This window comes from Cricetulus griseus, chromosome 3, assembly GCF_003668045.3.
Source record: "Cricetulus griseus strain 17A/GY chromosome 3, alternate assembly CriGri-PICRH-1.0, whole genome shotgun sequence".
Classification (NCBI taxonomy): Eukaryota; Metazoa; Chordata; class Mammalia; order Rodentia; family Cricetidae; genus Cricetulus; species Cricetulus griseus.
This window is the reverse complement of record NC_048596.1, coordinates 114,022,198-114,040,172: the sequence shown is the minus strand read 5'-3', so window position 1 is coordinate 114,040,172 and position 17,975 is coordinate 114,022,198. Positions and strand designations below refer to the sequence as shown.

The window sequence follows — 17,975 nt, the reverse complement described above, 5'->3', positions numbered from 1 at the left end:
TTCTAAGCACAGGCCTTTGTATTTATAACACTGTTACCATTCAACTTGTTACCATTTTGACTTGTTTATGTGATGTAATGTGAGACCATCTTTCCCTATAGGTTCTTAAACAGAGATCACATTTGGAGAAAGATAAAAATTTACGTTATATTCAGTTAAACTTTAAACTTTAAACTTTATCCATATCCTCCAAACAGCAAATGGCTGTTGATGAGAAGGGCTGCGTCCTGTCAAACCATGTTGTTACACTCACTCTTGAGCAATCCGGCATGGCACCAGGCAGTTCCATCAGCTGTGTTATATGAGTTTAATGGTTACACAATACCCCACATAATGGGTCTCTTGTAACTTTGCCTAATGCATTGACAAATAGGTTTGTTTCCATTACAAGAGCAATCTTCCATGCCTCTGTGCAGGTGAGGTTGTTGGGCTAAAGAGGAAGTACAGACAACTGTTAATATGTGTCATTGCTTTGTTTGCAAAATGTTGTACACTTGCACTTTATAGTGAGGAAAAACACTCTTTCCCTTACTGTTACTAACACAGGGTACTAACAAATCTTGTCCTTGTTTGTCCACTAGATGGGTCTCCTTATTTAGTTTATAAACCAGGGTTCCGTATCTTTTGTGTCTTGGTCATCTATTTTGTCACAAAGCATCTTTCCATGTATGATGATTTCTTTTTGTGTTAAGTTTGCTTGACATTTCTCAGTGGGTTAAAGCCATTTTTTAACAGCCAAACAACTTACTTTTAGTTCAAATGTATCTCAATTTTATCTCCCATTATTCTCTTTTATGATTTTATATGTTTCATTTTCAAAGCACAACAAAGGGAGCCATCTATTTTATAACTCCTAGAATAATGCACATGTGTTCTACCATGTGTTCTTCACGGTAGCATGGGGAGAGATTCTCATTATTATAATATCTCACCTCACAGTAAATTGCTGTTTAAAGATGTTAAGGGACCTACCTGCCCAAACCCACACATTCAGTACTGGATCTGGCCCTCAAGGACCCTGGATTCCTCATCCAGAAAAACAGTCCCTCACACCTTCCAAAAGGGACTTTCAAGGCACGCAACTACCTATACTAACTAGCCTTTGAAGAAAACAGTGCACAGGTTTCAAGCAATCCCTTGGAGATAGGCTTGAAGGGGAGCAAACCTGGGCCGCTGTTATAGAGGGACGGTGTTCCCACTTTCCCACTGGCCTCACTACCTCTATGTCCAGAAGTTACTGATAATACTCTCATCTGCTAATTTATTTAATGATTCTGGAATTGCACTCAAGTCCTAGCACATGCTAGGTTTCCTGCTACCACTGCACTTTGTCGCCAGATCTCTTTCTACTTTGAGATGAGGGTCTCATTAAATTGCCCAGGCTGACATTTAATCTGTGATCTTCCTGCTTCCATCTCCCGAATGTGGATGAACTCTTAAGGGAAAGCCAGGGTCTCCCCCTGGTGCCAACACATGTACTGTCTTTTGGATATATGTGTCTACTTAGAGCTCCCTAAGGTATCTGGAACTAAATAGATCCGACATTGGTTTTAGCCTTTTCCCCATCCTTTCGAAGTTCTCTCTTCCTCTACTCAACCAAGGCACCAGCTAGTCAAGGCCAAAAGATGGGAATCATGGCACTTCCACAGGCTTCAGTCTCTACTATCAGAGGCAGACATCCCTGCGCAGGCCTCCTGAACAGTCATAGGTGGGTCCCCCTCCTGCCTACCGCCAACCACCTCCACATCCCCAGGGCCGCCCAGCAGAATCCCCCTGGGGAGTTGTTTGCTATGAAAACTGCACGGTTTCACTGGGGGCCCTAAAGCCTCTGAGCACCAAGGAAAAAACACCACTCCATACTACAGCCTATGAGTGGTTCCTGGCCCCACCCACAGCCCACAGATGCAATTCAGGCTTCCTGAGACCCGCCCAGAGATGACGCGTAGTGCAGGGCTGGCCTCCACCTCCAGATCTGCCCATTTCTAGGGGGGCGGAATTGTCTGAGAGCAAAGACCAATTCTGAGAGGGAGGAGGAGCCTAGGGGCGGGGCTCCAGGCTCCGCCCAAGGCCGGGTTTTCCGCCTAGTAGAACCGGTGCTGCACAGCTGAGACCCTCACGCCTGTGCAATGGACGTGTCATGGGCTACGCAAGAGAGTGAGGCAGTGGCGGAGAAGGTGCTCCGGTACCGGCGGGACGAGTCAGGCTGGAAAAAGTGCCGGGAAGGCGTGAGTGAGGGACTGAGCGGGAAAGGGGTCTGGAGACGGCTCCTGGGAGCTGGATCCCTCCAATCCCCCAGGCTTCTCCTCTCCCTGTGATTTTCTGCACCCCAGACCTCGGAGGTGGATTGAGAGAGCTATTCCACCCAGAGTGACTGCTCTCTGGGACTCCTGGAGATCCCTACCGCTTTCAATAAGAACACACTCAAGGTCACCTGACTGGTATGAGGTTAGGATTGGACCTGAAACTCCAGGTACCAAGTCTTTCCTCTGTTCATTGTAATAGAATCCTGTCTCCCAGAGAGTGTCAGGCAAAGTTTTCTTCCTTGACGCTTTTGATTTTTTTTAAAACAAATATTCCTAAATTACTTAAGGAAACAAAAGTTCTAGGTGGCGTTTAAGGCGGTTGGAGAAGCTCCCACAGCTCTTGGAGCCAGTCAGCCAGGATATCTTTGCTCATCACCTGCTGTGGGGGCAGCTACGTCCATGATGAATCCCAGCTATGCCAGGAAAGGGTTGGGTGACCTTGAAGAACCTTGTCTTAAGATCTTGTCTCTGAGCTCTAAAATTCTATGATTCTGTGCCTTTTGACAGAATGGAGTTTCAGTTTCCTGGAGGCCATCTGAGGAGTTTCCAGGGCATCTGTAAGTGTACCTCTAACAAAGCTTGTCAGAGCCTCAGCTCCCTTCCTGGTTTCTCTGGGGTTGCCTCATGAAAGGTTCCAACCCACCCTGGCCCTCTGTGATCCCCAGTCTTCTTCAAAAAAAGCACTGGCTTGTGTTTTGAATGGTTTCTAGCAAGCTGTCTTCTATGAGGGCTTAGTACTGTTTATGCAGGATGGAGAGGAGATGGGCTAGCATATTTTAGTTCCTTTTCCATCAGCCAGCTCTAGAACTAGGACAGACATGTAATAGACTTGAGGTAAAAATCCTAAAATAAGCAAGTGTAATTCGTGCTTTGGGTCAAATCCCTCTCTATGTTCCAGGTACCGAGGGGAAGGCATTCTGTGTGGGACACCAGAAGAGGTGTGGGATTGCATAAAGCCAGTTGCTGGAGGCCTCCGGGAGAAGTGGGATGACAATGTGACCAGTTTTGAAATTGTTCAAAGCATCACGGATGTAAGTTTCTCTGCCTGTGTTATCTATAATATCTTGCCTATTACTTATAGTGTCTTGTCCTGCTGCAGTACCCTGACGCCATGTCCTCTGAAGTGGGATCTATAACACCCATAGGCAAGAGGAGTACCCTGCACTCCATCCCAGTCAAGTACCCTGCACTTGACCCTCTGGAAACAGTGTGACTTTGAGAGGCCAGAAACCCCCAGCAGAGCCAGGGAGCTATAGATGAGGAATCCTAGATCAAGTCCCAGGCTCCCCCAACACCAAGGCAGGCCTGGATTTAGATATAGTTTGAAGCCTTGTCTTTTCACAGAGCCTTTGCCCACAGTAGGACCACTGCAAGTATTCACTTCTGGATTGCATTGCCTCTTTTAGAAAAGTGTGTGCCCCACAGCCCAGCTCCACCCAGCCGAAAGCCTTGCTATATGGCAGCATTGTTCTGCAACTGTCCTGTCTAGAATGGAAGCCTCAAGTTCCCATGGGGCCATGGAGCATGAAGAGGTGGCTGGTCTGAGGAAATGAATTATTTATTTAACAAATTTATATGTAAATTTAAATAGCCACGTGAGCTAGGGGCTGTTGCAACAGACAGCTGCAATCTTGATGAACCTGCCCTGGTGTCATCTGTAACTTTAAGATCTTGAAGCTCAGAAGAATAGAAAATCACAGTGAGAACACGTGCAGGAGCAACTCTGGGGAGGCTGAGCTGTGTGGTTTGGATGGCATCTTAGTGTTGCTGCCCGGGACCTCTCTGGCACTGTCTGATGCTGACATAAGCAGGTAGCATTGTGAAACCTCGGTGTTTTGCAGCGGGCCGAGCTATGGAGCCAGGTATCTTTGTGCTGACCTCATTTCAGTTCCATTTGTTGTCTGTGGGAGTTTATGTCAGACTTGTCTGAAGGCTGGGGCAGAAGTCCCTGGGAAGAAAGGTAATCTGATGTCCTTGTCAGTCCAAGATGGAATCGAAACACACAGCGTGGCTGGTGCTCTTCCAACCCTTCTTTCATCCCTCTGATACCGGAAAGAGGAGCGTGGATCTCAGGCACTAGTGTGCCTTTGACACTCTTTAACTCATGCTGTCCTATGAGACCAATAGGGGGCCTGGGCTGGGAATCAAGACTTGAGCAATTTTGCATGCAATTTGCCTTTAATTTATGACAAGTGATTCTTCCTCTCTCTTTAATTTTTCATCTCTAATAGTTAAATAGATATGATTTTCTTGGTCTGGATTAAGTGGAACCAGCACAAGAAAAGAAAAGAATGCAAAGAGGGAGTACAAATTATTATGCACAAATGGGCCAAGTTGAACAAACCTTGGTTAACCATGCAAATGCTGTAACAGAAGGACTTGATATATGTTTGTGTATATGTATATTATGCATGTTCGTGTGTGTGTGTGTGTGTGTGTGTGTGTGTGTGTGTGTGTGTGTGTGTATGGAGCCCCAAGAAGTGTCTCATATAGTCATTCTCCACTTTATGTATTGAGGCAGAATCTCTTGCTGAATCTAGAACTTGCAGTTCTAGCCAGCTTGCTCCAGAGATTCCCCACCTCTACCTCCTTTCTGGGATTATAGCCAGAACTACCAGCTTGTATGTAGTAGGTTCTAAGGAATCTAAGTTCCAGTCCTCATACTTGCACAGCAACCACTTTACCTACTAAGCCATCCCCATAGCACTGCACACCATCTTTTGGAATTCAAAAGTGGCTCTATTTCTTGAGCACATTTGCACTTCTCAGTCTCAGTCCAGTGATTGGTGGGACTAAAAGAATGTAAAGCTAGGAAAGCCATAGGCTGAGCAGCCGTAATAATGACTGACCCATCTATACTGTCAAGGCAGGAATTGGATGTTCTATTCTTGGCTACAAGCTCCCTATCCTGAGGTAAAGAGAAATTGCCAGGTGCACACAGGTAAAGGAGCCAAGCAGGAGCTGGCCCTCTATTGCTACAGTGCCACCTCTCAAAGGGAACTCTTCCACCTTCACCTCAGCTCCCATTCTGATTTATATCTCTCTGCTCCTCCCCTGGGGGACATTTTTCTCCAGTGCTGCTTTCTAGGCACCACGTGTTCCCAGCACACCTGGCACTCACCTGTGAGGAATTCTTTGTTTCTCTTGCCTTCTTTATCAGTCCTCCAGCATGGTTGAATGGTTGGTGCTAGTGGGGCTTTCTGGCTTTTCTGGGGACCCTGGCTTATCCCTGGCTGTGTCTGTTTCCCTGTATGAGACTGATGCTGCAGACAACACAGAGACCCTCACCCTGGTGCATCCATTTCTCTGAACGCTGACTGGGCCAGTGTCAGTCCCAGCAGCCTCAAATCGCCTGCCTGAGCCCAATCAGCCTTCTGGTCCATGAATCTCCAAACTTTTGGCTTGTGTTTCCTCTAACAGATTTTTGAAAAATTATGTCTCATCCCAACACATGTCATTATCTAACATTCAGTTCAGCTTAATTTTCATAAAGTGTGAAGCCTAGATTTTTTGAGATGTACTGTTTGTTAGTTTTGAACAAAGCAATGGCATTTAGTTCTGCCTAAATAATATTGGGTTTTATTTATTATGTCCCATTTTTAAAATGGCTCATACCTGTAATCCCAGCAGCCAGGAGGTGGAGGCATGAAGATCACAGGGTTGGGGATAACCAGACTATTTAGGAGCTCCAGGCTAGGCAGGTTTGCATTTCAATTCAATAAACAAAGAAGCCACCAACAATAAGAAGTAAATGTTTCTGAATCAGAGTGCAATTATTTTCCTTGAACTGCATTTCACACAGCACAGCCTACTGATGTTTTTGTTTGTTTGTTTGTTTGTTTGTTTTAAGACAGGGTCTCTTTATATAGCCCTAGTGCGCCTGGAACTCCATATATAGATCAGGCTGACAGTGAGCTCACAGAGATCCACCCGCCTCTGCCTACCAAGTACTAAGACTGCATGCTCATGCCACCAGGCCCAGCATCACACTCCATTTTATCTTCACATAATGCATATGTTTCCTTGGACATCACCCAATATTATTAGAGATATTCATGTATATTGGGGAAAAAGACTTTTTTAATTATGTATTTCTTTTGATCACAAGACTTAAAAAAATTAACTGACTGGGGTATGAGTGTAATTTATTTAGGTAACATGATTACATTTGGAAATTTGAAGAATGGCTAAACACAAAGAGAAAAAAGTATTTTTCGTCTCTGCATGAGATGTGTGGGAACTCTTTGTTCTCATTAATTCATGTGTCCCTGGAAAGATTTGGCTTGTTGCCAGAGACACACAACCTTCAGCAGACACGAGACACAGGAGAGAAAGCACAAGCTGCTGACAAATGTAGGCATCCCAAAAAACAGAGAAACCCTTGTTCATTAGGAGAAACAGTGCTGATAAGGGAGAAAGACCCTTCCTTTCAGGTGGCACTCGTCAGTGTGATTTGGACAGCTCACAAGCATCCTAATTCTTAATAGATAATGGGTAAAGGATGTATGGATGAGACTGAACCTGGAGTGAACTTGTGTCTGTAACAAGTGACTCTGTCTTTAGTATTCTTAAAAACAGTATTCTTTAGTATTTAGTATTCTTTAGTATTAGTATGTCTTTAGTATTCTTCTCTTGGGCTCCAGATGGAATCAGAAGCAGATGTTACCCTTGTAGAAAATGATGATGACTTCTACCATACCTGCTAGAAGACATGGGAATTCAGAAATGGACTTGTTTTTTAGACTATGCTTAGGGGAAACTGGCATTCTGAGCTCAATGTGGGGCACCATGACCAAAATATTGCAGTCAGCATTCTTGCAGATTGTTAGCACCACAAGGGATTGTATCCTGGGCAATGCATCTAGGATGATACTAGATGGGTAGGGGAGACACAGACTGTTCTCAAGTGTTTTTTTTTAAAGACATGGAGATGAAGTCATTTGGCCTCAGTGCACCCACTGGAAAGTGCCCAAGTCCCCCCCACCCCCGGGCTTCCTTTGGGTTCTCCTGCTTGCAGCTTGCCACACTGCTGTGCATGAGATGAACTTGTCTTCAGTAGATCTGAGCCTGCTTTGTTTCGGCAGGTGCTGTGTGTGAGCAGAACCTCCACACCCTCAGCTGCCATGAAGCTGATTTCTCCCAGGGACTTTGTGGACTTGGTGTTGGTGAAGAAATATGAGGATGGCACCATCAGTTCCAATGGTAAGTGATGGTATGTGTCTACTAGCTGCCCTAGATACAGGCTATGTCTTATGCACCCCTAGATCTTCGAGAACAGCTGGGTGATTGGGAACCATCAGCTACCTCATGCATTCCGTCTTTCCCCCCTTGTAGAGTTGAGAAGATTTTGTACCAGAGGGACTGAAATGGGGAGACCTAATGCCTGGGCTTTATTAAGCCCCAGATTTTGTCAGCACTGTTTTTATTCTTGCTGTGCTCAGAGTTCATGCCATCAACATGACGATTGCAAATAACCTCTTTGTATGTCAGTGTGTTGAGTCCATAGGAGCATCCTAATCATGTGGTTGCTTTCTGCCCATTCGTGCCCTGTGGGAACACAGCCCCGTGATTCCTCTGCATCTTCCTCTGAGGAAGATGGGAGACACATCCTCGCTTCTGTGGACTGAAAATTGAGAGAAGAATCTTTCTCCTCCTACCCTGAGCCTTATATTCTGGAATGTTTTTTCTTCTGAAATTCTTAAAGGGTTGGAGGAAACTGTGTGGGAGTGAATGCATGTGTTTGCATGTACCTGAGCATGCTTGTTTATGTGTATTTGTGGGGGGGGCGGGGGTGGAGAATGCATGTGTGTGTGTGTGAACTGGATGTAAGCAAAAGGAAGTTGACAGGTAGCAGAGCTGAACGCTTTGCTGACCTGCTGGACTTTGATCATTAGGCCTGTGCAGATGGGGGATCTTCAGTGCTGGTGGTGGTGACCCTGCTGTCTGACCTCATGTCTTCCAGCTACCCACGTGGAACATCCATTGTGTCCTCCAAAGCCAGGTTTTGTGCGAGGATTTAACCATCCATGTGGGTGCTTCTGTGAACCTCTGCCAGGGTAAGGAAAGTGGGTGGAGGACTTTGTCCCAGACATAACCGTAGCACCTCTGTGAACTCAGAAAACAGGCACTTTGATTGTAACCCACAAAGATAATATCCATGTTACAAAATGCCCTGTTCACACACAGGTACCCAGAGACTCGATGTACCATTGTAGGTGGCTTCTGGGAAAGCTGTAAGGAAGTGTTACTCAGATTAATTTTGATGCAAGAATTCCTCTCTCCATCACTTCAGGACAGGTCAGGCAAAAGACCCAGAGACATTAAGCAAATAAGGAAACTGAGGCTTAGATGGGAGATGTGTCTGTAGTCAACGGCTAGGACGACAGTGCAGTGCCTGAGCTCTGGATCTTCTGTACTCTCTGAGGACACCCACCAGACTGGAGTGGCTACAAGGAACAAATTCCCACCCTATGTTGTACCTAATGACCACTCCTACTTTACAAGAAATGGAAAGTTCCATGACCATGTTGTGACCCGGTTCTAGAAAGGAGCTGGGGAGCCCTGAATAGACTTACAGACACTGCCAGAATCTTGCCAGGAGCTCTCTAGATAATGAGTTACCTGAAGGTGATGGGTTTATTATGAGCACTAGCCAAGTTAACAAGGAGAGGGATTGCACCTGCTGCTGTGGCCCTTTGTTTCCTGCAGACAGCCAGAGGGGAAGGCGTGGGCTTCCCCACGCAGTCCCAGGAGGCACTCTGTGCTTAGGATATTACTAAAACCCAGACAGAACACCCCCATGGAACACTGTGTCTACTAAGCTGGCTCTCCAAACATCTCTTGGAAGGCTTTTCTTTTTTTTTTTTTGTTTTTTTTTTTTTAGTTTTTTTATTTTTTATATATTTGAATTACAAACAAGATTGAATTACATGACAATCCCAGTTCCCTTCTCCCTTCCTTCCTCCCCTACCACCCCTCCATCTAAAATTCTATCATATGTCCTTTCTTCTAATCTACACCTTTCTGCTTCCTCATGACCTCTGCATCCTTCCTTTTCTTCCCTTCTCACTCTCATAGCTTCCTCCCCCCTCTTCCATGTTCTTAAATGTTACAATTTTGAGTTTGACAGTAGTAAAGCCATGCTGCAACATGCAGACATGCACACAGCTTTTGCCCCAGTACTGAGGAGACCAGAGTCTCTGGCTTGGGCCTAGGAAACTACTGTTGACCACTTTCCTTCCTCTCTTCCCAGCAGACAGGTGCTGAGACCTTCGATTCCTTTCCAGCTTGCCAGGCATATTGCAGCAGTGTCTAGAGCAGAGCCTTTTCTCCTTGAGGCCGAATCTCAGGGATGGCTTAGGGAATACTCAGTATGCAAGCTTTAGGTCATGTAACAATGGTGACCGCCCAGGTCCTATATAGGGAGTGGGTAGGATGAAGAGATTATATAACTAGCCCAAGATCACAAGCCAGAAAGTGATAAAGCCACAGCTTAAACCCAGCCATCTGTCTTCCATAGTGACTGTGTAGGGTTTTTTTTTTTTTTCTGTGTTAAAAAAAAAAATCTGTTCTCTGAAGGCTTAATTCTGATGGGGCAGAAGACAAACAAGGCACAAATGAAAGTAATTGTGCTATATGTACACTAGGAATTACTACATATTAAGTGCTGTGTAGAAAACTAAAGGGTGATGAATGGACCTTGGGTAGGGTGGAAGTGAGTCACCCAGGAGGTCAGCAAACACCTCCCTGATAGGAGCCTCTCAGATCACAGTGGCCCATGCATGTGCAAGGTCCCTCTGGGTGGAAGCAGGTGTGGGTAAAGGGAAACTGGAAGGAAGCCACTGAGTTGGATCAGGGAAGAGCCAGAAAGTACAGTCATTGAGGAAACAGGGCCAGACCCTGCCAGACACTGTTGTCTGAGTAACCTGGAGCTTTAGAATGGTCTGAGCAGCCACAGCAGGACTTCAGTGTAGGCTTCTCTGATGTGCCCAGAGTAGATGGAGCCGTGAATCAAAGCAAGAGGCCTCACTGGGGAGCGAGGCTATATCCTGGCCCGAGATGGAGGTGGCTGGGCTCAGACTATCTGTGATAGAGGGAAAGCTGTCTTGGAGGGCAGGGCTGTGTTTGGAGGAGGCAGCATTGGAGCTGCATTTGTGGTACACCCTACTGTGCATGCAGGGAACATTCTTCGTGCTCCACATGTGTTGTCAGTACAAACTCCTGGCTCCCCCTGTGATAACAGCTGTGATGCCCCTGGGCCCCCTTTTAGCCACTTTGGCTTACCCCATGGGTCTCTCCCCTTGTAGCTGCCTCTCCTGAGATGCTGCCCTATCAAGCCCAGGGCTCCCCTGAGAGAAATGTGGTCAGTAACTCAGATTTCTTACTTACCTGTTCAAGTTTCCAAAGAGAACACAGAAGAGTGATGATGAGGGTGGCCTGAGCTGGGGGCAGGGGGAAGGCCACACACAGAGAAAGGGCCCCAGAATTGGTAGGAGGTGGCAAAGGAGGGAGAAGATGGAATCTGACAGCTGAGAATTTGAGATCCAAAGGGAGCCCTGCCCCCAGAGCGCCCCCCAACAAGGGTAAAGAATTGCCATTCTAGAGCAGTCCAGGTACTCCTACATTGCTCATCCGCTTGCCCTGTCCTCTTGAGGCCTCAGTACAGCTGCAGTGTGGGAGGGGCTGTAGAGTCTTGAATACCACAAGTTCCACGTCAGAGAACCTCTGAGGTGCAATGTTGTGTGGTTTTTCTGATGAGACCAAAGTTGTGGATAGTATCATTCAGATAAAATGCCACATGGTGGGGGAGGGAAGGGATGCCACATGCTTTCTCCAAACCTGGCCACTGCAGAGTTTGTGACCATGAGGACCCCTCCAGGTTCCTCTTTGGTCATGCACTACTTCCTCTTTTGTGTGGAATCTGATTTTAGCTTCTGGATTAACCTAATCATTGTTGCTACTTCACCAGTAGATGGAACCCTGCATTTGGGCGTCTGCCACCCCTTGCCAAAGTCTCCACACACATGTAGAAATTAGCCCTCAGGTCTCTAAAACACAGCTCAAAATCTGAATTTAAGGTTCCATTTTCCCCCTAAAATATGATTGAGGATTTCCCAAGACTCCAGTCCATAGAAATTATAGTTACCATTATGTAGTATGTTTTGAATTAATATTGAGCAATCTAAAAAAAAATCTGTTCATAAAATAGTAGTAAATGAATTGCATGCTAAGTAGCAATTTTTTAAAAGAAAAATCAGCTTTTCTAAATAAAAACTGAGAAGAATGGCAATCTTTTCCAGTTTCTCCAATTTCTTTCATGTCAGACATAATAAACACATCTGTGACAGAGTGTGCTGTGGGGTCACAAGTCACATAGGCTAAAAACTCCACTGTGTGTTCATAGAAATCATTGCATGGAAGGAGTTTTAACCTTGCTGACCTGGAAAGGGCCAGGATGTCCCAGAAGTCGCCAGCCATCAAAAACACAGCTGTTAATAGTCACAAGGAACATCTGCACACCCACCCAGGGCATGGCATCAGCCCCCCAATGTGTTTGCAGTGGGCTGGGCAGTGTGTCTCCTAAAAGATACATTATTATCCAGAACAAGGTTGAGAGGAACCCTGGGTACTGAGTCTGGAGCAGGAGTAGAAATGAACACGGTGTCTGGGCTGCTTCTGCTGGTCATGGCTCTGGGCTAGATACTTCTGGGGTACATATCTAACCCACCACTGCTGTTTCTTTCTCAGGGAGCCTAACAAAACCAAGCTGGTCACATTCTTCCAGACAGACCTGAGTGGCTACCTCCCTCAGAGTGTGGTAGACTCCTTCTTCCCTCGCAGCATGGCTGAGTTCTACCCCAACCTTCAGAAGGCAGTGAGGAAGTTCCATCACTGATACAGTCGCCTATTGGAAAGAAATGCCCTTCAGGAGCTCCAGCTGTTGTGCCTCAAAGAACACAGAAGAGCTACTGTGGCTGTTTGAGATGCCCTAGTGAACAGGAAGTCTTGGGGAGCCAGCCTAGGATAGCATCCCCACACACACCTCTCCTTCCTCTTGGGCTTGGTGTGGAAGAAGCTGTCCATCAGTTTGCAGTGGTACACACACACACACACACACACACACACACTTGGCAGGACAGGTCCTGCTATGGCCACTTTACAAAGACATAGCTCAAACACCCTTTGGTTCCTTGTGGTCCAGGGTCCTGTGCGTTGCTGTCAGACACCTTGTCTCTCTGCTGGTCTTAGAGAATCATTGTCTATCCTGGTCACTAAGTCCTGCTTCCTCGGGCATCTGGAGCACCCAGACTTTTGTACCAGACTCCTGTGTTCATTTTGTGATAAATTTTATATACAAATTTTTAACACAAGACTTTCCCCTCCTTACAAAGACATAAACTTGGAAAATATATTTTAAAGCACAGACTGAGCCTTAAGGAAAAACACTTTCTACCTAATGTTTGTTGTATCTTCCATCAGAATTGTCTTTTCTATCTGTTTGTCCCTTCATGAGTTAATGTTCATGTCCCCATGAAACCAGCTTGAATCTGCCCCGGGCCAAATTATATCTTTGGGAAGGAGTGGGAGTTCTTGTGTCCTGTGTGAGTGATTCCGAGTAGGGCCAGCTACTCCTGTGTGCATGGAGGACTCTGGGTAGAAGAGCCCCCTGGCATATACCTGACTCTGTCCTCAGTCATGGGGGTGAGGCAAGAGTGCTCTGGTTTTCTGGATCCATCAGGCCTTGCTGCCATTAGGAAGGAAGGAAGAATAAGTCTCCTGTGCTGTGGGACTACACAAGCCTACAGTTATCTAGCAATTGCCACAATACTGGCCATTCCAGTAGGGACAAATGCTGTCTCCTTTCTTTTCAAATACATGTAGGTTTCTGCCTTTCAAGTGAAGAAAGGAGAGATCTCTGTTGGCTGACATTGTGATTGCTTAAAGACTCTTCAGAGATATGGTGCCCCTCACAGTCTTTTAGTAGCTTTTAATAATTCCTCTACTCTTCCTTTATTTGTTTCTCACATCATTTCGAGGGAGGAAGGAAGTCTAGTCAAAGGGCTCATTTGGACACATTTGCATTTTGATGAGGCTGGTTCAGACATTCCCACACTCTGTCTAGATCTGTCTGGATTTCCTGCTGCTGCTTTGTTCCCTGGAGTTTGGATACTAACTGTTGATCTCCTGTTGTCTCTCTCTGGTTTTGTCTCCTCTGTGTTAAGCCTGCTTGCTTTACCGTTCTTTTGAAGGTGATCCACCTTGTTTTTTGAGACAGACTTTCTAATTGGACTGAAAGTCACCTAATAGGCTAGGCTGGATGCCCAGCGAGTTCTAGGAAGCTGTGTCTTTCTGCTTCTCCGGGTCTGGGATTACAAGTGAATGTCACCATGCCTGGTTCTTTTGTTTCCATTTGTCTATTTGGTTGTTTGGTTTTATTTGTTTTTGTTTTTCTGGTCTCTGGGGATGAAATTTGAGTCACCATGCTTGATTGGCTTTTAAGCCCTTTCCTGACAGCTATCTCCCCAGCCCCACATCTTTTATTGTTAGATCAAATATAACTTCTAATAGTTATCAAAGGCTGCTAGGAATGGTATCCTGAATTTTTCATCTACTTTTGACTGCTACAGGATGTAATTCCAAGTGGGCTGGAGAAGCATGCTCAGAGTAGGTGAGACTGAGCTATACAAGAGTCACTGGAGGGCTTTGCATGAAGAGAAGAGCACAGTGGGGGCTTCTGAGTCCACTTCAAATTCTGGAGAGGCCAGCAGGTTACATTGGCAAGCTCCCATTGCAGTGCCCTGAAATATATGGACTCTGGTGTTTTGCCTGTGACACTTGCCAGGCCTTCAATGTCATCCTTATTTCAGAGGAGTGGGGATGAGGAGCTGAACCCCTGGCCCAAACCTACTAACCCATACTTGCTATGGATCATCAAGATTCACATTGAGTTGTCCCGAGCTTGGCTATCAGATATTCAAAGGTGACCGAAGCAAATATTCTATTGGTCCTGCACATGCTGAGAACTGGCTGAGAGGGTGTCTTTCCTAGTGTGCTGTTATAACTCTCCTGGGCCTGCTTATGTCTACCAGGTCACAGAAGGAATGACAATCTCTGCCCACCATATCCCAGCCAGACAAGCCATTCATTGTCCTGAGGCTTAGTACCTTCCAATACACCAGCACAGGACCACCATTGTTGAAGTGGTGGTAATTACACATGACTGTCATTTAACATCAAGCAGAATGCCTGACATGTGACAGATGGGACATCGGTAGAAATTTGTATTTTACATTTTACACCCATATCCATTCTGGTTCATCCTGTGAACACATCTGTCTACACCTTAACTCACAGCGCACTCCTCTATCTCCTGGTTCCACCCTTTCTAGGATCACTTCTCAACCTAACCAAATAGTCTTTTGCTTGTTTGAAAGTGTTTTTCATGACTGGTTGCATCTTACAAAAATGTTCCTGACAACATAATACCCTTTCCTTGAGTCCAGGCAGGTTTTGCCTGCTGTCAGTGAGAATACAATGCAAGCAATGCTATGAGTCTTTGAAGGTAGAACATTTAAATAGATGCAGCTCCTGTCTGGCTATGGTATGTGTACCAGGCAGCCTGGCATCACAGCACAGAAGCCCAAGCCATGAAAAGACCACTTAGTTATCACTCAGAACCAGCAACCAGAGATACAAGCAGTGACCCTTCCTAGGACCCCAGCCCAACCTTGAGTTGCTGTAGATGATGCTTAGTGGGGCCAAAAGGAGCTCCAAGTCCTGCCTATCCTGCAGATTCATAAGACAAAACTTGCTGCCATGGGGTGGCTTTCATAGTACCTGGGTAATGTTCAAATCAGGACATGGGTTTCATAGAAAACTGCAATACACCCAATTTATTTTGGCACCAGAATAGTATCACTAAGCTGTCTATATACAGTCTGCAAGTTGTATCAGCCACTTCTGTGTGACTCTGTCCTGCCATTTAGAATAACCCTCTTGGTGGGTAGTGTCCCAGAAAGTCCAAACCTGAGCAGCAGCTACCAGAAGCACACCTGGGCTTTCCCCAGCCTGGGTGAGGTGGGCAGCAGAGACCCTGAGAATCGGCAGTGATGGGAGCTTCATGCTCCTGCATTGTCGTAGCATCGGCATCTTGTCTAGGGGTCCCCAGAAGCTATCATCTGCTTGCATTGGAGGCCCTTCCTTCTTATGACTACAGTGACAGGCCCATCAGGCAATGCCTTGATGACATTCCAGGCTTCAAACCGAGTAAGACCTTGCACGGCAGTGCCAGCGAGCTGCAAGATTTCATCTCCTTGCTGGACCGACTCACTCTGTTCTGTCCCTATAAAGAAGGAGAACATGGCAGGTGATTCTGGGCTTCACAGACAACGGGAAGAATAAAAGGCACTTTCTGAGGAACCAGGACAGCCAGAAGTGGGTCACACACCCATCCCTGGGAGCCTGTCTGTGGTTCTAAAGTGAAGCATTTCACAGCAAGGTAGTTCAGAGTTTGGGAACCAAGACTCAGCTCTGTTTTCAAGTGAGGAGATGACAGGCAGTTGGTAGGGAGAAACCCTGGTCACAGGTATGTAACAGGGGTTTAAGAAGCAGGGAGAAAGGCACGTGGCACTCTTGCTAGGCTGAGCTGAAGGAAAAAGCTTATAGATTCAAGATACCTTTATTCAGATAAATACCAGCCAAACACAAGCCAGAGCATGCCCAGGGGCAGCAAGGCAGGGAGGCCAGAGAGAAGGAGCAACCGAAGGGGAAGAGAGTGTTCCATGTGCTCCTGGTTGCTTAAGAGCTGATGCCACGTTACTCTGACCTCACCTTGACCACGCCTTGACAGGCGTGGTCAGGCACATCTGTAGCCAGCCCTTAGAAGGCGTGGTTACGGTGTCTCCCTACACTGAGTGGACTGAGAAGTATTTCTGGGTCTGTCCTTGCATGAGTATTTTCCCCTATCTCTGGCTACATCTTGTATTCATCAATAGCAGTTCCAAGCCAGAGCCCAGTTAGACACTTCTACAATTTCTAGAGAAGCCCTGGAGCTCTGGGTCCTCTCCTTATCTATCCTACTTCATACTGACTCCCTTCTTCTGGTAATATCATTAGCAATGGGTGAGAAGGGGTGTGAGTTAGTGAAACATTCGTGAAGCAATCTTCACAGGGTTTTTGGCTTGTTTGACTGGGGGAGAACTCTGTGTCCACCCAGAAAGACCTGCATAGCACCCACTCAATCAAAGATGCATACAGAAACCATGACATCTTCTTTTACTGTTCATATTGAAGGGAAACCTCCCGAATTTATCTGATACCATGGCCTTTACCAATATTGAATATAGAGTATAGAATAATAATGAAAATATAGAATATTGAGCAAGTACCACAATGGGCATTGACCCACATGTTCTGTACTCATGTACCTTGGGGTACACACCAATAGACTCCCTTTTTACAGGTGCAGAGACCAAAGATGGAAAGCCTCACTCAGAACTTGAAAGTGGCTCAGTTTTTAGGTCTAGGTTTAAACTTTGACCTCCAGGCTCTGGCATCCACATCCCATAGTGCCACACCTTCCTGTGGCTGGAGGCTCATTCCCATGTACACTCGTGGACCCAGAATAATGAAGTGACTTGCCCAGGGTCCTGCCACTGGACATGGCGAAATTAACATTAGAACCCAGGTCTCTCAGCTTCGGCTCCCTCAAGAGCTGAAAGCATTTCCCCAGAGCTGCAGTTAGCATGGACACTTGGAGTTAATTACCATGTATGACTCAGTCTACCCACTGGTTTTCATGAATGCTGCAGAATTTAAAATCAGCTAGCCATGAAGGCTCATGAGGACAGGTATTAGGGATGAGATGCCCTTTGGATCCCAGTTCTAAAAGCTCCCAGATACACACCCATACTTTTTACCTCTTCTTATGGATAAGGAACCTCTAGACAGGTAAAGTATGGTCACCTGGCAAGTTAGAGACAGGGCTGAGACTACACCCAGAGCCTGGCTTCTAACCAACATTTCTTTCTCCACATCCCTTGTTCCCTTGCCCAAGGCTTCCACCTAAGAAATGGCAAGAAGTTGCAGGTAGATTTGCAGGGTAGCTACAAGGTGTTCATAATTGTCTCAGGAATAATCCATATCCAACTAACCAACATGTCACATTGTCTGGCAGCCCAATTCATAATGAATAAGACATCAATTGGAAAATAAACACAAGAACCAATGAATCCAGGACTAGAGTAAAGCTAGCCAGACTGTGAGACAAGTGCTAGCCTCTGGTTTTACTCAAAACATTGGCATCTTATGCATTGTGGGTTGGTTGGTTGGTTGGTTGGTTGGTTGGTTGGTTGGTTGGTTGGAGACAGACTCATATAATCCAGGCTGACCTTTTACTCACTATGATCTGGAACACCTGAGTGTCTTGTCTTCACCTGAGTGCTATCACAGCTGTATAATTTTTAAGTTTAACATTTATTTTTGAGTACACTGTGTGAAAATGGTATTGATCTTTCTCAATGCATCTTTCGGTAGCCCTCAACTCTGTGCTTCAAGCCAGAGTCTTCCTTGCCTCTTCATGTCCTTGGTCCTGCCAAGCTGAACCAAGCCTGTTGTGGGATGTTTGTTCACTATGTGAAAATGTATTTCTGTGATTGGTTTAATAAAGAGCTG

The 17,975-nt window shown here is 45.9% G+C and overlaps 2 protein-coding genes across 3 annotated transcripts in view; one reads left to right on the top strand and one right to left on the bottom strand.

The window, feature by feature from the left end:
- Positions 1-2,126: 2,126 nt before the first annotated feature.
- Stard5 (StAR related lipid transfer domain containing 5) lies at positions 2,127-12,198 on the top strand. Its single transcript, XM_027407560.2, has 6 exons — positions 2,127-2,225; positions 2,811-2,860; positions 3,202-3,334; positions 7,388-7,505; positions 8,266-8,359; positions 12,051-12,198. The coding sequence occupies exons 1-6, from the start codon at positions 2,127-2,129 to the stop codon at positions 12,196-12,198; spliced, it is 642 nt and encodes a 213-aa protein (XP_027263361.1).
- Positions 12,199-15,283: 3,085 nt separating this feature from the next.
- Positions 15,284-17,975, bottom strand: part of Il16 (interleukin 16) — an 83,829-nt gene continuing 81,137 nt past the window's right edge. For both annotated transcript variants that reach the window (XM_027407558.2, XM_027407559.2), the window contains one exon: positions 15,284-15,645. In XM_027407558.2, the coding sequence (XP_027263359.2) occupies positions 15,458-15,645 (188 nt within the window). In that variant the 3' untranslated portion in view covers positions 15,284-15,457. The remainder of the gene's footprint in view (positions 15,646-17,975) is intronic.